This window comes from Oryctolagus cuniculus, chromosome 3 (assembly GCF_051225735.1).
Source record: "Oryctolagus cuniculus isolate XC-2025 breed Fujian yellow rabbit chromosome 3, ASM5122573v1, whole genome shotgun sequence".
Taxonomy (NCBI): Eukaryota; Metazoa; Chordata; class Mammalia; order Lagomorpha; family Leporidae; genus Oryctolagus; species Oryctolagus cuniculus.
Genome location: NC_142869.1, coordinates 34,178,426 through 34,201,211, shown reverse-complemented (window position 1 = coordinate 34,201,211; position 22,786 = coordinate 34,178,426). Strand labels below are relative to the sequence as shown.

The following is a 22,786-nucleotide window of genomic DNA, read 5'->3' as shown; positions in this document are numbered from 1 at the left end:
TCCTCCCCACCCTTCTGAACTCCTGTTGTTCATTCCCATGCGATTGTTTTCCCTGTGTCATTGGCAACAACAGATGTTTTGAGTCAAGGGCCCAGCAAAATGCCTCCCAAATACGTCAGGCCCAGGAGGACAGGGGTTGTATCTCTGGGACATTATTTCTTCGCTCTCTTTCAGCAGCTAAACATATTTCCTTTCCATTGTCTTTTTGTTGGAAGCTCTCCATTGCCGGCATCGCAGCCGGCAGCTTCGGGAACAAGAAGGCAACAGCTTCCAGCCGGGCAGGGCTGATTCCTAGCTGGGCAATTGTATTTCTTAACAAGCCAGAGGGCTTTTCCGTGAGAATCAGGTACATCAGTAAAGGAGCTCCACCTGCCCCATGCCATGCCCGCCCTTTTTTCCACCAAATAGCGACAGCCACTGTGTGCTTGGAACGTGCTCTTTTGACAGTAGTAGCTCGTCAGCTGGGATAGTCCATCTGGGGGATGGGTTCTTCTCGTCTCCGTATCTATGTGTGAGTGCCATGACTTACGGCAGGCGAAGTGTTGAGTTTGGAAGAGGGGTCAGTGGGGACCCAGCACTTAGAACCAAAGCCATGGGCATGTAAAGGGGCAAGGGTTGCGTTTCCTGGGGAAGCAAAGACTCAGGGGCTTAATTCTCTATGAGTGAGAATGTTTCTAAGTCGGTAACCGGACACTGGCTGTGCTCCATTACGGAGAGGAGGAAATATGTCTCAATGACAGCAGGAAAACTTAAAGCTGAACTGAAGAAGTTCCTGACAGTTCGGGTTGCGAGCTAGGAACACGGTGGTAATGTGGCCTATGGAAACGCCTTCTCTGCAGAGCGGGGAGTGAAGTGTGGAAAGCCAGGCTGGGCACGTTTTAGGCCTGGTTCCTCTGTGAGGCGGGGCTGGCCTGCTCTCCGGGGTCACTGGAGGACCCACTCCTGCTCCAGGATCATGTAGCATTCGATTTCCTTGATTGTCGATGCACACAAGGCACACGTGGTAAACAACACAGGGTGGGTGGGCTTCTGGGTAGGGCACACCTGGGGAACCCGTCTGATTCCAGAAAACATCTGTGTCATCTGCAGACTAAACCATGCTTCCTTCTGAGTCTTGGAATGGCCTTTTTACCCGTTTTCTTTCCAAATAAAATAAAGGCAAACATATGCAGTGTCAGTAATGATAATGACAGCTTTTAGTGAGCACTTACTATGTCCCTGTGGGTGTGCAGCATGCTTTGCATGGGTCATTTATTCCTTCCCCCTGCCCTGTGCGATAAGTCTGGTATTATATCCATTTTGCAGATGCAAAGCTGAGGCCTTAACAGATAAGGGAGCACCAGGGATGCATTCCATCCCAGACGAGAGGCCAAGCTCCGGCAAGCTTTCCCAGTTGAAGCAGGGTTCAAATCCTACTCTCATCACTCTCCCTAATGGTGGTCTTAGATGTATTACTTTAATTCTCTGAGCCTCAGTGTCTTTTCTGATAAAAATTGAGAAACTAGGGCAAGTATCCCAGGGATGATTACATGTGATAAGGTAGATAAAACCTCCAATGCAGTGGCAGGCACATTGTAGGTTCTCGATTTTTCCACCTTCCTCCCCGTTGCTTTCCCTCTCCCTTCCTTGAGCATATCCTGGCCTGACTCATTCCTTCATGATGTCCCTGGTCCTAATCAGCCCTCGCTCAGTGACAGGCAGGGACATTTTGCAGCTCAGTGCCCCTCTGCCTGATGTCTACTGCTAATTCCTTAAATTTACATATCATCTTTCTTCCCCGGAGCTCATAGCACTTAACAGACAAGTGGGGCACAAGTGATTTAACTAAGTGAAATCCAGAGGCCTGCTTGTCTGGAGATTCTGCGAACTGGTGGATTAGCTCAGATGTCAGCGCTGAATTATGATCCCTCAGCTGCCCGTGCCTAGCACGCCACCAGCATTAACTCCCGGGCCTTGCAGTGGGCCTTTAAATCATGCATAGTGATTATCATCTTATTGTGAGAGAGGGGGGCAGAGAAGAGGGGGAAGAGCAGGCAAGGGGAGGGGGCTACCTAGGGTCCCTGCAGGAGGCAGGCCCTGAAACCTCTGGCCCACCTGTGCCTGGCGTTCTAGTAGCAGTAGAGGCACTAGAAGGGACCCGGATGAAATCCAGCCACCCTGCTTCCTCACACCTCCACTCGCATCTTACGTACCAAATTCCAACCGCTAGGCGATGATTCCCCTGCTGATAAAGAATGTAAATTCACACGAGCGACAGTATTTCTGCCAGACAATTCTCAGGCAGCAAGTAGGTCTTATTTGTGAAACTGTAAAGGAAGAGGCTGAATAAGAAGTCTCTGAAATCTGCTTTCTTTCGGATACGAGGCGGAAGCAGGAAGGGTTTGGAAATGACCGGCAGTGCGGGAGCCTTCGGGAGGGGCCTCTCGCTGGGGTCTCAGCTGGCCTCCTGCACAGCTCCTCTGTCCATATTAGTTCACCGTTGGTGGCTTAGAAGGGGCAGGGAACTGTGGAGGATTTTGTGAACCTGAGGATAACCCGCTGACTCCCCCCCACCAGGTCTTGGGTCTTCAGGTAAAGCCTCCTGTCTCTCTGTATTGTCAACTGTTGATTCACTGGTTATTCAGTCATTTATTCCCGGGAGCAAAACTGTCCTGAGCAGAGACTTATAGGTATAGAATACCACTATCCAGGGGTAGGGGGAAGCAGCAGTTTTATACCTGCCTATTGGACCTCATCTGCCTGAGACCAGGACCTTACGATATAACCCTAGTGTTAGGAAACACTTGCATGATACAGTTAAATTACAGTGCCTGGCAGTGGATGGCAACCTGCAGAAATCCACAGAACATGGCCTTGCGCCCTTTGGAAAAAAACAAGGTGAAATCAGTGGTACCCTCAGTAAACGCTAGAGTCATGGAAAGAAGAGGGCAAAGAACACTGCATGTGTCAGAACGGTTAATGTTACTGGTTAGGAGGAGACCAAGCAGAAGAGGTGGGAGAGGTGGGGGGGAGCTACAGGTAAGAGCAAAGGCAGCAGTGGACACGGTGGGGAAGCCAGTTGGCCGCAGGGTATGATTGATGGCAAGGACTTGGGGCACAGCTCCTGTGCAGTGCAGCTGGCATGAAAAGCTTCCTGCACGATGATGGGGAATTCCAGCTCTACCCTCTGCCTAGCCTCTCTCCCTCAGACCAAGCCCCAGGGCCTCTCTGAATTTCAGTGTCTTCACCAGGTACACAGGCAGGTGAATAAGTCCTGGCTCACAACTCCGTTGCACGGATAAAATGAAATAATGCATAGGAAGGCTCTCTGTAACCTGAAAGGCATTATGCAAACGTGAATTATAATTATCATTAATAACAGTCGTAATAGGATCTGATAGGGGAAGCACAGGTTTAGAAGATCTTTTGAGTGTCTGTGTATGGCCCTGGTGTTTCCTCCCTCGATAGATCACTGCTACCAAAATCCTCTCCTGGGGAGAGCTACTTTTTCGTAATCTGTGCTGATCTTGGCCTTGAAGGAGTCACATGGTGTGTGGGGTGTGTGGACAGATATGGCTCTGGATGGTGGAGGAGGCACACACTGGAATCCCACATAGGCATCCTAAATTAGTCCAATCTGACTCCAGGGAAGGGTAGTTTCTGAAGCAGTAATCCTGAGAGTCGAACGGGAAGGGGGTTGGTAGGGGAGCCTAGGGCAGCTGATGCAGCAGCTGGGGAGTTGGGGAGGAAGGGGCTGTGTCTGGGCCAGCTGAATCTGTCCTGGGCTCAGCTCTCACCTGGAAAGATGACGTCAGCAGGAGGAACACTGGCAGACCACGGGTCCAGGGAGTGCTGGGTTGACTCAGAGCTCCGCAGTCCTCCCACGTCCTTCTCTGGCTAGTCCAGGATGTTCACAGTCCCTGCTGAGTTAGGACGATCTGTGCACCTGTCTCAGGTTAACATGGCATCACATTAGCATGAGCCTAAGGCATCTGACCTGCCCACATTCTTTGCTGGGTATGTAGTTTAAAAGCAGTCCTGGCATCATGTACAAGCATTCAGCCTAAGAGGCCCCGTGTTTCAGTCTGGGAAGAGGCAGTAGCAAGGTTTCCTTCTCAAATGCCATCCTGCTCTCTGTGCAAAGTGGTCAGAATGTTCCCTGCACCTGTGTCTACAGGAGACCCGGGTCTTCCCCAGGAGTGTCTGATGAATTTGCAACCAATCAGCCAAAAGGGCAGTTCTCTAGATGTTTGGGCTGGCGAGCCCTCAATCTCCCAGAACGTGTCTATTCTGTTAAACATGTGGACTTTGTTAAAGACAGTGCCTTTCTCATCGGTGGCGTGTGAGACTGACTGAGAAAGGCCAGGTTCAGGCCTCCCCAGGGTGCATAGGAAGGGAGTGGAGCGTCAGGCCCCCTAGATCATGATCCTAGCCCCAACGCTGGTCCTGCTTTGCAGTGAACCTGCGCTTCCGAGCTGCCATCATTGGAGCCCTGGCGTCATCTGGTAGCTCGGGTGGCAACAGAAGGTTTTAATGCCTTCCATTTGGACAGTGCCCAGCCTCTCCCTCCCCCATTCCTCTGCCTTTCAAATAAAGAAATCTTTTAAAAAAAGAGAGAGAGAAAGGGATACTGAGCCTGGAGAATGGAACGCAAATGAAAGACACCCAAACTGCAGCCACAGCTTTCCCCTGGAGGCGCCACAGCTGCCAACAGGTGTCCTTCCCAAGCATTTAACCAAGAACCTCTGTTTGGGTTTATTTCCCCAGACGACAGGAACTTCTTGCGGCTGCAGAGTGACGGCGGACGAGAGGGCCAGTACGCCAGACTCATCAGCCCTCCTGTCCACCTGCCCCGGAGTCCCGTGTGCATGGAGTTCCAGTACCAAGCCACGGGCGGCCGCGGGGTGGCGCTGCAGGTGGTGCGGGAAGCCAGCCAGGAGAGCAAGCTCCTGTGGGTCATCCGTGAGGACCAGGGCGGCGAGTGGAAGCAGGGGCGCATCATCCTGCCCAGCTACGACATGGAGTACCAGGTGGGGAGGCAAAGGCAGTGGGGGGCGTAGATCCCAGGGAGCCCTGGTGATCAGCGTTTCAATATTTCAAAGGGCTGTGCCCATTCATCATTAGGGGACGTGGTTAAGCACCACTGTTTTCATTGTGTTTCTCACGTTGCCATGGCAACTAAATGACACTCTTATTTGTTATTCAGAATGTGCCTATCTCTACACCCAGACTTGGTTCTTTGTTCCTCCTATTGCCTTTTATATTGCTGAAATCTTCTCCAACAAATGTTTCTTTGCTCCATTTTATTTTAGATTGCTATCAGGTAGACTGACAAAGGCACACGGAAGCCAGGGAAATAAACACAAACAAACCCCGTACACACAAGGGACAGGGCCTGCTGGGCCCCAAGGAGCCCAGGAGGGCCTGCAGGTGACCTGCCAGACCTGACCTGGGGAGCAGGTCCCAGGAAGCCGCTGGTCTGCAGCCAGCAGATCTGCCAGAGCCCTAGATGAGTATTTTCTCTCTCATCAGCCCCAGGACTCGAGTTCTGTTATTTCTGTGCCACAAGCAAGAGACTGAGGCACAGATGGGCAGGCACAGCTGTGGCTGCAACTTGGGTAGAGGTGGCTGTGCACCAGCCAGAGCAGTCACCTGCTCCTCCCCAGACGGGAGCAGCAACAGATGGGTGATGCTGCGGCCAACTGCTCATTCAACTTGCCAGAGGACATGTGGGAGTTTGCAGAGAGAACCTGGGGATGGCGAGAATGAGGGATGAGTGCAGACCCCAGAGCAGGGAGGCGCTTCTGTGTGCAGCCTGCAGTCGCTCTCTTTAGCAGTGTAAGGCATCCTGAGACCCTGTGACCCAGGCCCAAGTTCCCCCATTGTAGTGTAAGTTCCCACACTGTTTGCATGTTTGTCTCACCCACTAGACAATGAGCTGTCCTGAGCAGAAGTCTTAGTAGGTTTCATTGCTATCCTTGTGCCTAGCACATAGTAGGTGCTTAGTAAACTGTTGGTGAAAGAACAAATCCTTCCTCTCCAGGTTGTAACGAGGGAGTCCCGAGGCAGCGTGGGATAACCAAGCCGTGTTACCCGCACGGCAAGTCAAGCTTGCTCTCTGTTTCTCACAGCTCCCCCACCTGCTCCGGTCCTCTGCGTTTTCAAGTACCTGGTTTGGGCATTTGAAAGATTGATGAGAAAGGAACCTCAAAAATAGCTAGAGAAATTTCAGCCCCCCCTTTAAACAAGCCCGATTGTGATCCTTTTAATCAATACATTGTAGTTACTGGACAGCAGTATCCATCACCTTGTTATATTTCCTTATCCCCTCAAATATGCATTTGATTTCAACCAACTCTTGTTAAATTAAGATTTCAAGAGCTGTAGCCATGTGGCCAACAGATGTGTACCAGGTGCAATAATACACCCACATGCGCGCGCGAACACATACCTACACCCTGTGCTGCACTGAACAGAAAACTAGACATCTTTGCACCGTTTGCAGCAGGAAGCGCCGTTAACCACAACTCTTATTCTCTTTTTCCTTCTAGATTGTATTTGAGGGAGTGATAGGGAAAGGACGTTCAGGAGAGATCGCCATTGACGACATCCGGATAAGCACTGATGTCCCACTGGAGAACTGCATGGGTACGAGAATCTCTGTCTCTTTGTGACTCCTTCAAGTAAGACGCCAAGGGCTGGGCTGTTTGCAAGGAGGCAGCACGCCATCTTCAAATGCGCTTGTTCCCCAGTGGGTAGGCAGGGAGCAGTGGGCATCAGGGTATCTCAGTCTGCGTTCCTGGTAGGGGGGCTGGGAGGTGAGGTAAGGGCTCATATCCCTGATCCCAATCAGAAATAGAAGTGTTCCAAGTATACGGAGAGTCGGGGTGCCACGCCCCCTGCACCAGACAAAGAAAACGTTAAGCAAAGTGCAGCCAGGAGGCAGAATTATGGGCTGGGAAGATCTGCTGGAGGTGATGGAGGCCCTCACTCGTGAGCAACAATAGTGTCTGTGTTATATAAGAGCAATAGCCCAATTACCTGAGTAGTTCATTGCCACGAATGAACTGCAGAGCAGATTATGGCCTAGGAGCCAAGATGTTAGATTTTGCCATAAGAGTCATAAGATGGTGCGTTGTGTGCCAGGAGACCAGTGTAGGAAGGACCGTAGTGACCACCTGGGTTGGAAGTGCCAGGCAGACAACCTTCCTCCTGAGATGCACATATTTTATTTGGAGGGGTCACCCCAAGGGCACCGTGACCATTACCCTTCAAAGCCACGGACACTCCCAGAGCAAGAGGGAAATACTAAGACGTAATGAGACCCTGCTTTGGGGGTGGGGAGGACCAGAGTGGCTGTAATAAGTCACCAAGTGCGCTTTTTTTTGGCATATGATCGTGTGTGTGTGTGTGTGTGTGTTGCCTGATGATGTCAGAAGCAACAGGGACCACCCCATTCCCCTCGGGCAGCTCTCTGGCCCTGGGCATCTAACAGTAATCCTGGCTCTGAGAAAGTAATCAGTGGTAAGTGACTGATTACAATGCTTTGGGGACCCATTACTCTATGAAAGACTTTTTGTTCCAAAGCAACTTTGAGAATCTCTTTCCACTCCCCCAAACCCCCTGATGATTATGTGTTAGACACAGCCCAGGACACGAGGAGAAAATGAGGCACTTTCTATAATGTATTACAAACACCCTTTGGCATCATATTCATACAATTGTTTCTTCTTTTTATCTAAGTCAGGTTTTTGTTTTGTTTTGTTTTTCAGAACCCATCTCTGCTTTTGCAGGTGAGAATTTTAAAGGTAAAAAAAAATTTTTTTTTGCATGCCTTTTCCTTTCCCTATGTGATCTGAATTTGGTGGGGGAATAAACCTCCCAGTTTGACAAATCTCAGCAGCAAAATTAGATGCCACACCTTCCCACCGCTAGATGGCACCAACAACACCTGCAGATGCAAGAAAGGGGGATGGAGAGCTGCACTGTCTCTTGTTTAATTAAAGTTTAGAAACCTATAATAGAGACAAATAGGTTACAGATAAACCTTTGAGCCTTGCATTGTCCAACGGGGAGCAATGAGGCTGAAAATGCAGGAGTGAGGAGAAAGGAGAGGCTGTGGGAAGACGGAACCAAAAGAAGAAATCAGTAGTAAATTAAAAGTGAAATGAGGTGGCAATGATTTGTTTTAGCCTGAAGATGGTTTCTTTCCAGTTCTAGGGTACCAAGGCAGCGGTCTCAATGAACCTTCAGTGAGGGGCACTGACAGGCAGGTTTGGGAGGGAAGACAGGGAAAAGACCCAAGGAGTGATCATCACAAGGAACAGTTGCCAAATGCAGGAGCTGCTCTCCAGTAAAGGGAATAGGGAGGCGCCTTCGGTGACTGGAGTTAGAGCCCTTTAAATGCAGGCTGGCAAACAGAACAGGTCTTTGCTGCCTTAGGAAGTGGACAGAGAGCAGAGCAGAGGGTGAGGAGAGGGTTTGGGGTACTTGTCTCACCCATAAAACGGCAGGGGTGGGGAGCAGCCTCCAGCCTTGGGTGATGGGAATATTCAGGGTGGTCTAAGGCAGTGCAGTTTTCCTTTTGCCCTCTTTGCAACCGGCAAGTGGGCAAAGCTGAACTTTCCACCCAGGTTTCCAATGCTAACCATTTAGGAGCCACTCCCAGCTCTTCGCTGCAGTTGGCTGAGTGTGAAAGGCTCCTCAGGACACTCGCCCTCACCTAATGGCAGGCTTTGCGGGACTGAAATTGATGCAAACCATTGTGAAGGTGCCTGCGCCCTGTTTGTACTGGTGGGACTCACCCCATAGGTGACAGCACTGCAGAGATAAGGGCGGCCATTTTTATAGCCAACGTCTAGACGTGTTATCTTCGCTTCCATTAATCTGTCCTGTTCCTGGCTAGAAAGCGATGAATTTCTGATTTGCCACCTACCGGTGCTCCCTGACTCCAAATCATCTCGCCTAATTTGCCACTTATCACCCGTAGCTCGAAGGCAGTCGAGGAGGGAGAAAGCAGCAGAACAGGAGAGAAGAAAAGGCTATGTAGGCTGTACATTCTTTCTTTCTTACCCGTCTTTGCCTCCCCAAAGCCTGAGCCCTCTCCCCATTTTAAAGTATTAAGGGCATTCATGTCCATACACGGGTGGCCTCGGGGTGTGAGATGCACGCTAATGCAAATGCAAAGTATCGGAAGGAAAGCTGAGATCCAAACTGAACCACTTGGATCGCAGTTGCATTCGGGTTCTAACCTTCGGGACCCAAGGTAACACGTGCACTGGTGGAGTGAAGCCTGATTGTGTTGTTTCACCTGACTCTCTCTGGCTTGTGGAGACTCCGAGCTCCCAGAAAGGCTGGTTAAAGACGTGCCAGCAACTGCCGCAGACGCTGTTCTCTGCACACTGTGTCGGGTTGTGACTGACAAGTACAGTGGCTAAGTGCTTTGCTTCTGTAAGAGAATAAACAAACCAGGGCCCATGGACTCCCCTTGAAGCTGTGCATACCAGGAGGCTGTACAGGCCAGTCATGTTCTGGGGTACAAAATATATAAATAAAATCTCATCAGAGCAGCAGTGCTCAGTTAGCCAAAATAAACACAGGGCTTAGCGTTGGAGGTATGAATTTCCAGTGCATTCCTGATGGCTGCTCTGGCAGCTGTGCAGAGGCAGTGAGCAGGTTGCATGGATTAGCTAGTGGCTGTTGTGCAAGATGGAGAGCATCCGTGAAAGGAGGAAACCAAGGCTTGGGGAGCAGAGACTCGGCCAAGAACTGCAGACAGAGTCGAGGGCAGGCTCGGATCACAGTTCTGATCACATTGGCACTTTCTACGAGGAGCTCTTGAGTTGGTAGGCAGATGCACCCAGGGCCAGGCTTGTGGGGATTCTTGCTTTAGGGCTGAGGCCCATTCAGTCTTAGCATGCAGCTTTGTGTCTTGACTCAAGCAAACCTTTTCGTTTCGGAGAGAAAAGGGAGCCACGTGTCCCATTTAATCTGGTGACTGGCATTCTGTTCCTCTCCTGGTCAGCACAGCCGGAGCCTTCTCTGATTCAGAACATTCAATTCACTCAAAAAAGGGAGTCAGAAATCACGTTGGGGCAAGCAAGATTTGGGAAGATGATGTTGAAACACCACTAACAATAGGCAACTACACGGCCGGCGCCACGGCTCACTAGGCTAATCCTCCGCCTTGCGGCGCCGGCACACCGGGTTCTAGTCCCGGTCGGGGCGCCGGATTCTGTCCCGGTTGCCCCTCTTCCAGGCCAGCTCTCTGCTGTGGCCAGGGAGTGCAGTGGAGGATGGCCCCAGTCCTTGGGCCCTGCACCCCATGGGAGACCAGGAGAAGTGCCTGGCTCCTGCCACTGGATCAGTGCAGTGCGCCGGCCGCAGCGGCCATTGGAGGGTGAACCAACGGCAAAGGAAGACCTTTCTCTCTGTCTCTTTCTCTCACTGTCCACTCTGCCTGTCAAAAAAAAAAAAAATAGGCAATTACACTGTTCGTGTTTTAAAAAGTTCTTTTAAAGTATATTTGTTTGAGAGAGACACACACAGAGAGAAACAGAGACTCGCCAAATGCCTACAGTGACTGAGGCTGGGCCAGGCTGAAGCCAAGAGCTAGGAGCTCAGTCCAGGTCTCCCATGTGGGGGGCAGGGACCCAAGCACTTGGGCCACCACCTGCTGCCTCCCATGGTGCACATTAGCAAGAAGCTGGAATTGAGAATGGAGCTGGGACTTGAACCCAGGCCCAGGATGTGGGCATCTCAACCAGTGGCTTAATTTCTAGGCTGAATGCTTGCCCCAGAATTTTTTTTTAAATTAAGGTTGATTTTCCTTTCCATTATAAATTAAGCATATGACAGACGGAACCCCATTCTTCAGGAAAAGTAAATGTGTGCCAGGTAAATCTTCAGGGAAATGCAATATAAGTGGCCCATGGACCTGGCTCTTTGGGCATTCTTGATCTTTCATATTTCAAGGTGTTTTTCATTTTCTGCCTCTTCCTGATTTCTTGCCATGCTACATTTCTTTGTATTCAAATCACCCATGTCTTCTGCTTTATGTATACGCTTTGGTTGTGTACCAGGGTATGAGTCAGTGAGGAAGCGAACGGCGGAGAAGAAAGGGAACTGTGTAGAGAAGAGAGAAAAAAGTTTGAATAAACTATGTTGTTGTGTGATTTTCAAAAAGACCATTTGTTGCTGTTCTGAGCCATACTTTAAACATTGTAACCTGGGTGGACATTTCTCCTTCTCTGTTTCTTCAAAGCAATGGCTATAAACATGATACTGCCATGTATTTGTCCTTAGAATCTGAGTTCTAACAAATGAAAAAATGTGTGTAAGTGGAAAGACAAAAAAAAAAAAAAATCGAACCCCAAAGTGGTGTAATTAAGGTGATGGATTATTTCCTCCTACAATACTTTGCTTTCTTTTTTTTTTTTTTTTCAATAAAAGAAAAAGAAAGAAGCCAGGAAAAATATATAAAGCCGAGTCAGAGTTCTGTGGGTGAGGACCAGGCAGCTGTTTTTAGTAGTCTGTGGTGGTCTCTGTTGGTGCTGGGGGCCGTGGGCTCTGACCACACATGGCAGGAGCAGAGGCTGCGTCTGCACCCCCACCTCTTAGAGACACCTGGAAATTCCAGGCTCGGTGCACCTGCGGCAGGTGGCCCTTAGGGCGAAGGTTTTCATATCCCTGTCTTCTGCTCATGGACGCTAAAGGGAGTACCCATATCTACACCCTCTCTGAGGACCACGACTCCCGTCCCCTGGCCTTCACTGGGTGTCCAGACAGTTCTAGGAGAGAGCAAACACCCGAAGCCAGCTCGTGGGCACAGAAGGTAGCCGGCAGCAGAGAGACCCACTAGGGGTGATGGACCTTAGCTCCAGGCCTGGAGTTTGTTCTGCTGGGTCCAGTGCCTCTGGCCAGTCTGTCCCCCATCACATCCCATCCACTCCCAGCCCTACTTTCGTGCTCTGTGGCTGGCCTCCTAGAGACTTTACCCCTCCCATAGCACAGGACCTGGGCTTGGCCACAAAACTCCCTTTCTCCTTGGATTCCTGTGTACTGGAAGCCCTCTGAGACACGCACAGGGTTAAATGGCGTTCGTGTGCGTAATCCTCTGATGAAAGGCAGAGAACTCCTTTCCCTGCCAGGTTTTCAAATAGGCAGCAGTGCTGTGTGAACCCCGTCCCTGTCCACAGCTGCTAGATGAAGGCTAGGATGTTGCTGCGCAGGGGAGGATGGTGCTCAGGTGTGAGAACCAGGACTGCATGGCTGCCGTCCCATCCCGGGGAACCCTGTACCTGTGATGGCGCTGGTACGCGCAGACTCACATGTCCCAGAGGCTGGCCACAGCCCCTCCCTGCCCGGTTACCACTGGGCCAGCCGTTGAGGGCAGCAGAAGAGGTTTGCCACTGACTGCTTCCCCCTCCAAGAACGTTAAGGAGGCAGCGTAGGGACCACTAAGAGATGGCACGTGTCCCAGAGGCCAGGCAGCCAGGGCTCTGGATTGAGAGGCATTTTAGATGGACCTGGGGTCTCGGGGGTCTGCGCAGCTGCTGCTTGCTGCAAATCTTGCCATGGCTTTTCCCCCAACACTGTTCACAGTGCAAAGGCAAGAGTCACTTCTCAGGGATGCTTCGAGCGTTCACATCCATTCTCTAAACAAACCAGAGGGCAGGACCACATTCTTCTCCTATCTTCTGTAAACTTTTCTAGGGGAGCCAACCCTTTTTGTTTTGCTTGTTTAATCTCACAAATTAAATAAACCTTTTATGTGAAAGGCCCCTTCACCAGCACTTCATTTTCAACCTGTGCAGAAAGGAATCTGCAGACAAGCCAGGCCCGCGTCCGCGCCTTTGAGCAAGCAACCTTTTTTCTTCCTGCTCTGGTGTGTTGGTGTCTTACAAATAGTTCCTTTGGAAACCTGGAGACCCCTCCACATACGGAGCTGTAGGAGGCACTTTCTTTGTTCCTGACAGAGCCACGCCAGTCCTTGGACAGGCTCAGACAGAGCAGGAGGCAGCAAGGGAGAGGCTGGCTTCCTGTTCCGCCTCTACTTGGTTAGAGCAGATGTCTGCAGACTTGTTCTGGAAAAGGCATGACAGTCAATGCTTCAGGCTTTCCAGGACATGCATACGGCTCTGTCTGCCGCTGCAGCACAAGAGCAGCCACAGGCGGTGTGCAAACAAAAGAGGGTGGCTGTGTCCCAATAAAACTTTATTAACAAGGACAGGTGGTGGTGGGGAGCAGGTAGCTTTGTGGCGTAGTAGGTAAAGCCACCACCTATGACTCCAGCATCCTATATGGGCACCAGCTCCAGTCCCTACTGCTCCACTTTCAATCCAGCTCTCTGCTAATGGCCTGGGAAAAACAATGGATGCTAGCCCAAATGCTTGGGTCCCTGCACCGATGTGGGAGACCCCGAAGAAGCTCCTGGCTCCTGGCTGGCCTGGCCCAGGCCCAGCCCTGGCCTTCGTGGCCATCTGGGGAGTGAGCCAGCAGATGGAAGACCACTCTCTCTCTCTCTATCCCCCTCTGTCTTTGTAGCTGTTTCAAATGAGTAACTCATTAAAAATAATAAATTAAAAATTTTAAAAAACAGGCAGTGCTGACCTTGGCCCACCATTCACTGTGGTTTGCGGAACCCTGGTTAGAGCACAGTTGGACTCAGACCACTGGTTTCAGCTGGGACTCTGCAACTTAGGACCAGTGTGCAAATCTCTAAGGGCTCTGGGCCATTTCTTGGGTTTCTCTGTGTGAGGCTCTGCCTGCCTTCTCAATTCTCCTACAAGTAAAACCAGGAGATCACTAAGCCTTTCAAGTCCTCAGTCTCCCATCTGAGGGTCATGAGGAGTAAACGAGGTGATTCGCACGAAGCCCATAGACCAATGGCTAACACATAGGTAATGTCCACCCACTGTAGCTATTGTTACAGCCACATTGCCCAATGGCCTATTGATATAGTAACCCTATTGGCAAATAGGAATAGAAGGGGCATACCCAGTGTGTAATTTTTTCTTTATTTCTTCTCATATGTGGCTCCTCTAAATTCATTGCTCAGAATTCAAATTCTTTGCCTTCACTTTGCTTTTCTCAGAACTTTTGCAGATGGGAGTCTGCTCAACCTTGCAAATACACTGGAATTATTGGCTATTTAAGTATCTGTTTCTCATTATCTCACACAATGAGAAAACTTTGCAGAGAACTGGGGATGGAAATTAAGGAAACATAGTTCAGGAATTGAAAGCATTTTCCAGTTGGAAATAAAAACAAAAAGGATGTGTGAGTAAGCATTAGAAGTGAGAGCAATCAAAGGGAAAGTTCAGGTCAGCACATCGCCAGCTCTGAGCAAGCTTGAAGTCTCACCTACGCTCCTTGTCCCATGTGACGGGATTCTAGCCAAGACTCTTGTTGTTGTTGTTGTTGATGATGATGAAGCAATGGCCCAGCTACCACATGTGGCTGAGGGGCTACTTACCAACCTGGACACCCCAAACCAGGAACCTTTTTGCAGTTTCACACAGAGGCACTGCACGAACTAGCAGGATCTCTAGCATTTTCTGAAAACAACTTTTCTTTGAAGTTTCAGTGGGCAATCAGTATTTTCCAGGGAGTCTCAATGTTGATCCAGAATACATTCTTTCGTCCATCTGCCCATCTATCCATCTGTGTATGATCCATTTATCTGCCCATCTGGCATTCATTGGGTAACGACTGTTGCCTGGGAAGGTGCTTTGGGTGGGGATTTAACCCCTGTTGATCGATCACCTTGCTTTTCTCCACCTGACAAGCCATAGCCACATTAGCATATAGCCCTTCAAAGCTGTGCACAGCCAGATTCCAAATCAGCACAACATATCACCCTTGGGAGCTGAGTCTCCCTACCTGGAGAATGTCCTGAGAAACTTCTGTCGCCAAGCACTTACAACTTGCTTGTTGGGGATTAGGAAAAAGGATTTCTAATCCTTTTCACAATAAAAGCATAAAATCACATGTCCTCTCATTTTTCCAAACAAATGTCCAAGGAAAATACTTCCAGAGCCAACATAATGTCCCCCCAGCGACTTTTGTCAGCAAAGTTTCCTACATGTTGATAACGTGAGGGCAGGAGGGCATGGATAGGAAAGGGCATGAGTGTCTTGTGCCTAAAAGTGGAGCTTGTTTTCCAAGGCTGAGCTGAATTCTGACCTGATGGGTCTGTTTCTCTGGTTCTGAAAACATAATCCACATGTCAGGATTCAACCTTCTTCCAGTGGCCTCTTGGACTCTTCCCCCCATGCACCCCTACCTCATCTCCATCCCAAGAAACCCCTCCAGAGTGTCGCTGAGCCCCATTCTTCGCTAGCTCCAGCACTTGAAGGCCCTGGGCCGTGCATTGAATGTTGGAAACCAGCATTCCGGCTAAAGAAAAGCCAGCCTTGGAACTGAGACTAAGTGGTGACGAGGGACCGTGGGTCGTTGCGGCTGTGTTCTGCTTGACAGACACATGCGCTCCTGCCCTTGTGGTCTGGTCTGCTGCTTTGGCTGTGGAGTTCATCCCTGCGGGTTTATCACATTCCTTTTCTCTGATGGGTGAGCCAGAGCCTCATGAGAGGGTGGCTGTGTCCATGAAGCCAACTCAAAACTGGAGGCCACCCCAAGGACACCCTTTGGGGAGAGGAAGGAGGGCTTTGAGCAACCTCAGGTCTGTCCCTGCACACTTTGTTGTCTCTCATACATTCTTGTGAGCTCACGTGGAAATCCAGTGACAGGATGGTTGCCAGGCAGCAGATCCTCTTGGTGACCTGAATAATGAATTGACACCAGTTCTCTGTGACTTGCAAGCTGGCCGTTTCTAGGAGCTGTTTTCGGTGCCTCGCTCTCTCTGTTCCCATGCATGATTTCCAGCGTGGCCACAAATGAGAGAGAGGGAAAGAGAGGCACAGGATCCTTTCTCCGCGACGTGAATGAAATTGTTGAAAGATTGAAATAGTGTGGGGACAAAGGAAACGAGGATAGGTATTCATGTGGAAGGAGATGAGGTTGTAGGATTGGGCATTTAGGGGATCCTGTCCTTCCTGGGGGTTGTGTGTATGGCTGTCAGAGGGGGTGAGCTGGGCAGCACATCCTCATCCAAGCTCTTCCCCTCCTGTAGGATTGCTGATGGCCCAAGAGCTCCTAATGGACATGAACCCTAGCAGAAGGGGGTCCCTAAATCTAGAGAAAGCAGTGATTCAGAGTTAGCAAATTAGGCAGGCTTTACAAGATTTTCCAGGAAAACAATCTCTCATTTTTACTATCACTTCTGAGAAGACATTAGAAGGGCTCACCTGTCTCTTAGCTATTCTCCAAGTCAAAGAGAGGCGTTCTGGTGAGAAGACCAACTCAGACATGGGCGTCTAGCCTCTGGTCAGTGTTTTATTCGCCAAGCATGTATTGAGTGCCTTCTGTGCGCTACTAGGCAGAAACCCAGATGAGAGCGATTTTCTCTGCTTGAGGAGCTCTGAGTCTCAAGGGAGAGGCATGAAGCGATCAGTGAGCCCGGTCTGCATTTTGAGCAGAAGCACGCCTGCTGTGTAGGACAAGGCTGTGCAGCGGCAGCAGCACCTCCCCCACGCGGCTCCTGTCCCAGGGTACCCCATGATTGGAGAGGACACATCTTCTGGCCACCACCGCTTGATGCAAGCAGCCAGGGAGGCATTTTTCATAGGTTAAGCATGCATTATCTTTCAGAAGTCAAGATCATGCCTGGTTTTGGCAAGCTCACCAGCACCCTGTCCCTCTCCGGGGCCAGATTCTCATCTGATGTAAATCTTTGCAAGAATCAAGTTGTAGCCCTGTTTTGCATCAAGTGGGACTCTAGCCAGTCTTTCCCCAGAGTTACCCTCAGCTTAAATCTACTACATCATCTCCATGGCAACCAGAGGCCGGCCAGCGAACGCCGTGGTTGCCTTCTAAATCCTCGGCTGGCTTCTCCTCCCTGCTCTGTCTTTTCCATGATTGAGAATCATCTCCCTGCCGTCGCCCCCACTCACTCGTGCTCTCACATAGCTTCTTCTCTCCGTCTCGTGCCCACGTTTTCTGCTACAACTTCCCTCCCAATCTGCTTTTAAGACCCTCCATCCAATTAAAAGCGTGAAAATGCGTTAGTCATTGCTTGACATCGGTAATTGACCTGTTTAGACAAGACCAGGCTGATTTCAATGGGCACAGAAGCCTTGGCAAAGCAGAGTGGAATTTACCTTCAAGTCTAGCCAGCCTAATTAATACATTGTTTGAGAATGCTGGCCAGCCACACCAAATATGGCATTTCCACCCGCTTGGATGATCTGCCTTGCTGAATCCCAGAAGTCATTGCAGCATCTGTGCATCTGTGTGAGTGTGAGTGTGTATGCGTGGGTGTGTGTATTTCAATGCTTGACAGTAGTATAGACTCATGTGGTAAAACAGGAAAAGGGGGAGGGGCTTTGTCATCGTGCAGGTCTTGGGAGAACCTCAGACTTAGCACTTATCACCTGAGTGATCACTGGCCATTTAACCTCTCTGCACCGGCTTCCTCATCTGTGAAATGGGAGTGTTAGTACCTACCTCCTCAGGGGATGAGTATGAAATAAACTCAGTCGTTTACCAGTGTTTGGCACATCCCAAGGACTTAGCGCCCCATCCCCTTCCCTGTACTCCCCGAAGCATGTGTGTGGTTTTCTTTCCTTTTTTTTCTTTATTTGTTTATTTTTAATTGATTTTTTTTATTAGTCTGCATGCTCTCCGCCTAGCAACGCTCTTCTGTGTCTCTCCACCAGGGGGCACCCTCCCGCCAGGGACCGAGCCCACAGTGGACACGGTGCCCGTGCAGCCCATCCCTGCCTACTGGTATTACGTAATGGCCGCCGGGGGCGCCGTGCTGGTGCTGGTCTCCGTCGCGCTGGCCCTGGTGCTCCACTACCACCGGTTCCGCTATGCGGCCAAGAAGACCGATCACTCCATCACCTACAAATCCTCCCAGTACACCAACGGGGCCCCGGTGGCGGTGGAGCCCACCCTAACCATTAAGCTAGAGCAAGACCGCGGCTCGCACTGCTGAGGCCCGAAGCAAGATCCGCGCCCAAAACAAACGAGAAAGACTGCAAACACGTTGCCTCGATTTTGCACTTTTCTCTCCTCGCCCAGTCTCCGTGTAAACTCCCAGACATCTCCCTCCCGGGCCCCCTGCCGCGCCCCCACACCCATTCTCCTTGGGGTCATTTTGTTTTCTGTGTGTCCGTCTGTCTGTCCTTTTTTGCCATTGTTGATACTGAACCTGCAGACCCCACCTCTAATGCTGCATCTTGGAAAACGGGAAGAGATCCGCCCCAGCCCTTCACAGCTCCCGGCTCAGCGGGTTCCCTTCCCGAGGGGACTGGCCCTTGTGTGTCTTCCCCCTTGCCTTACCCGCACCTCCTCTCGGGGCTCGGGGGGACCTGGCTGTGTGTACATAGCATACACGTGTGTGTGAGTGATGGCTCTGCGTGGGGGTGTCTGAGCGAGAGACTGGCCCCGTGCTGGGGGCGTCCGTGGGTGTGTTCACTCTTGTGTTCCTTCTCCTGGGGGACATGTCACGAGACAATAATATACTGTACACGTTTTGTTTACTTGGAGAAGAGATGGAAGCTTTTTGTTGCCTTATCTAGCTCTGGCTGGGTTTCTGTTGGCTGTCATTGTCATCTCCAGGTACCGAGAGGCCACATGGGACACATTGTGGCCCCTCTTGTCCTCGTCCCCATCCCCAGCCCACCTGACCCAAGAGGGAGGCCCCCTACCCCCACCCCTCGCACACTCGGACAAACCCCCTTCCGTGTCTCCTGCTGTCTTTGAAGTCACAAGCTACCAACCCTGGGTGTGTGTGGAGCCTCCTTCCAGCCCTGAAGCAGAGCTGTCTCCTGTTGCCTTATAAAAGAGAAGCTCATAATGAATGTGTAGCTTTTATCGCTTAAGTCCAAGCTTGGAGTAAGTCATAGAGAATCAACAAATCTGGGACTGACGTGGGAAAAACAGTAGTCTGTTTAAGCTGAGGGTAGGAGGAGGTAGGAGAGATGGAGAAGAAAGGACAGGTGGGCGGTCTCTGCAAACTCTCCTCCTCCTGGGGGTCGATGGACCCAACCCAGGGTGGGGTTGAGGCAGGAAGCTGAAAACTGTGTTTTGTGCTGATATATTGGCCATTGTAAAGCATGTGCGGACTATGGGGGGAAGGGCATCATTTGCTTTCCTTTCTTGGTGTGACTGTGTGGCTGCCTCTACAACCACTGAAGACATAAGGCTGACCACCTGACTTACTTAACTATCATGCCAGAATAGAAAGTAGTCATTTTCTTTGATGTACCCATGTGCTACCCCTTAGAGTATGCGTGGCATCCGGCAGCTACCTCCAGGGGCAGTGGGGCGGGGGGGAGAGGTGACCTGGCACACCCAGATGCTGCTGCCTCTTCCATCCAAGAGGCGGGGCCGTGCAGATGAACCCAGGCACTGCCCACGTGTCCTCCCTGAGCCGTGCAGGGAGGAGGCTGTTAGAAAGCAACTGCCCAGCGACGCTGCCCAAGCAGAGATGAAACAATGCAGTCAACTGCGCTGATGGCAGATGTGTGTTTTAAGATTCTCAGTGTAGTAGGGCTCAGCCTTGGAGGTGTTTATTTTTTTACCTTCCTGTAAGGAACCTATTAGAAGAGCATAAAATTCTCTCCAAAGATGGTTGCCTGGGCTGAAAGCCTCCAGGTACCTTCTGAGAACAAAACACTGATGATTTTTTTTTCTTTTTGGCTGCTTGGGAGAGAAACTTCTAGCATTGTTTCAGAATACACAGATTAGGTCCCTCCAGCGCACACACTCGACTTTCGCATCTGGTTCATTTCATCCTCCTGCAAGAGCCGCGCTCTCCCACTCCTACTCTATTTCAAAGAGCCACTCTGTCTCGACCACAGCGGCCCTGCCAAGAGAAGGAAAGATGAAAGGCTAGAGCATGTGCTACCTTGAGATTCCCAGCAGTGACCCAGCCCAGCGCAAGATGGGGAGAGAAGCAGGCCCGCAGGGCGGATGCCACATGCCAGTCACCCAGGGCTTTTTATCTCGGGTGTCCACGGCCACTCATGTGCTGGGGGCCGGGCAGCCCCTCACGGGGACTGACAGTCCTGTAGGTGCCCCCACGGGGGCTGGTGTCAGGAGATCACACCTGGAGAAGCCAGCCAGGCCAGCTGACTGGTTGAGTTCTCACACACCCTTGTGAATCCCCTTCCTTGCAAGAAGGGAATGACAACTTTGTAAACTTGCTGTACCTTTTATCTGATCGCCCCATGTGGCATCATCCTTATGTCCCAGCCACAGCTGAGACTATGTGAATCCCACAATACACATCAGCTGGGTCTGCCTGCCTCTCTCTCTCTCTCTCTCTCTCTCTCTCTCTCTCTCTCTCTTCCCTCCCTTTCTCCACCCCAGCAACTTTCATAGTATTATCCAGGTACTTTGCTAAAAGGGCACCTTTTCTATAAAACGCCATGCCTTGCAGCTTTAAAAAGCAAACTTCTGTAATTCACAGAGGGAGAGATGAGTCACTCTCTTACAGAAAAACAGGCTAGACAGGTGAATGCATGCATGCATGTGTTTAGAGTTGCTGTTCAGAAGACAAAGAGGCGATAGCAGCTGTGAATGAATGAATGAACGAAGGAGTGAATGAAGGCCTGGTTGGAGCTGGTAAAGCTTTCGCCTTAGGTTTCTTGGCCACACCTCCTGGAGGGGAAGCCCTTACCTGTGGGGTGAAAACCCCTTCCTTAATGCTGTGCTAGCAATTGCTGTCACCTGATCGCTGGCGAGGGCAGAAAAAAAGACAAAAAATTCCTAGCATTGCCATTGACAAAACAGGATGCTGAAAATAAAGTCAAATAGTCTTTTCCTTTGTCCCACGTTTTTGGGATTGAAGCCAGAACTGAATAGGAAATCCAGTAACATTTCTAAGGTTAATACCCCGTCTTTAAAAACAGCCTGCCTTCAAAATGAAACTAGCAGGCAAGCAAACACCTAAACAATAGAAAAATTACCAAAGAACAACAACAAAACAAGGAAACCTGAAGATTTTTACTTCCTATTCTTCCCCCTCTCCCTGTTACTGTGACATCCCTTGCATTGCTCCGTTGCTTGTGTGTCAAAATCACTTGTGGATGTTGGAAACTATTTGAAAATGTATTGTGTGGAATGTAATAAAATGATGATATTTTTATACAAACATCTGGGTGGTTTTTCTCCCTCGGCCTGTGAGAACAAAGTTGAAGGGCAGGCTTTGAACAAGGTGGTGCTTCCCAAGTTTGCTTGTTGCCTTCGGAGCTACGGGGCGTGTCCGTGGGAGGTAGGTGGGCTTTCTCCTTGAGGCCGCATGCCAGCTTTTCCTTCTTCTTATTTTTATTACTGCTTGTTAGGAGTTTTATCCAATTTGTGCAGCTGAGCCAACTTTTATGATTGGTGTGGGATTTTGTGAAAGTTGCTAAGTGCTAAATTGCTAAATGTGATTCCACAAAATTTCTCTTGATGGCAATTCCCGAGAGATTGGACTTGACTTTCAAGAGGCCCCAGGGGGAGTGGGACCAGCTAAGCTGTGCCATGTACTGAGCCCTACAGAGACGCATCGTTTTCTCTGGAGAAGCGGCAGCCACATCTTACCCCTCACCTTCAAATTATTACTACCTCCACAGGGACATTGATCTCCAATTTATGAGCACTTTCCCAGGGAAAAAAAAGGAACCTGTAGTATGTTCAGGGCTTAAAGATATTTTAGACTTAATTTTTGAGCAGGTAATGAAGGTAATAATATGATTATGATGAGCCTGAAACCATCAGAGTAGAATATTCTTATAAAATCTTGGAGGAGAGGGGCTTGGGAAACCTTAAGAAACCCCATCTCTCTCTCTTTTTTTTATCATTATTTTCCTTTGATCCTTCCCTTTGAGCAGTTAGTGATCTACTTACATAAAATACTTCCAGCAGAGTGATATTGGGAGTGGGGGGGGGGGTGGTGGATCTAGGAAAGAGACTCTCCCAGGGTTTCAAGGTTTCTAGATGGTGGCTAAGAGGAGGTCATGCAAATATTTCCCACAACTCATTCCTGGGCTGCCTCAGGAGCCTTCTGTCTACCTGGGCACCTTCCTTGGGGATCCAAGATCCATCCTTAAAGAGCCTGAGCCACAGGGTATGTGCAGAAGACCCTCTTTCTGCCAGGGTCCTGCTTCCCTTCCAACCCAAAGCCAACTCTAGGAAGGAGCACTTTTTACAGCTGTGAAATCTGCCCGGGTGCTGCTCCAAGGGGCCAGGAAGCTCTGTTTGTACAGATGGCCCCATGTAGATGGCAGTATCTGGCCTCCGCGGGAGGAGAGGGTAGAACGTCCGTGATTAGAGCACTGTTTGTTCTTCCAATGACAAGCACAATTACCCATTCTGTCTAAATAACATTTGGCTTTCCTTAAAGCCATTTGTTCCCATTTGTAAAGGATGAAATGAAAACATCTCCAAAGTGTTTATTTCGCGCAAAGGCCCAGGCTCAGTCCACAATTTCCCAAGCTGACCAGGGACCAAATTGGCCAGGCTGAATTAAATTAGCCACCACCTATGCTCCGTTAACAGTGCTAGTTTTGGAGCTACGTGTGGGAATTTTTTGCCACCTAGTCAAGAGACTTATTTTAGGGGTAGTTGCCCAAAAAAGGACAAAGACTAACGACTCCAGTCTCAGAGGTTGAGCACAGCACGGTCACAGCAAACATTCCTCTGTGTGGAATTAGCCCAAGCATAAATGTTACAGAAATTGTGTTTCCATGGATCA

The 22,786-nt window shown here is 50.1% G+C and overlaps 1 protein-coding gene across 4 annotated transcripts in view; it reads left to right on the top strand.

Moving 5' to 3' along the window:
- The window catches only part of NRP2 (neuropilin 2), a 117,328-nt gene that overhangs the window by 76,964 nt on the left and 17,578 nt on the right, over nucleotides 1-22,786 (top strand). The window contains exons 13-16 of one of the 4 annotated variants that reach the window (XM_008259017.5): nucleotides 4,747-5,009; nucleotides 6,531-6,627; nucleotides 7,752-7,772; nucleotides 17,757-21,202. In XM_008259017.5, coding sequence (XP_008257239.1) covers nucleotides 4,747-5,009; nucleotides 6,531-6,627; nucleotides 7,752-7,772; nucleotides 17,757-18,037 — 662 coding nt within the window. In that variant the 3' untranslated portion in view covers nucleotides 18,038-21,202. Of the gene's footprint in view, nucleotides 1-4,746; nucleotides 5,010-6,530; nucleotides 6,628-7,751; nucleotides 7,788-17,756; nucleotides 21,203-22,786 lie in introns of those variants that run through there. The other 3 variants (XM_008259016.5, XM_008259015.5, XM_008259014.5) reach the window with 3 other exon arrangements.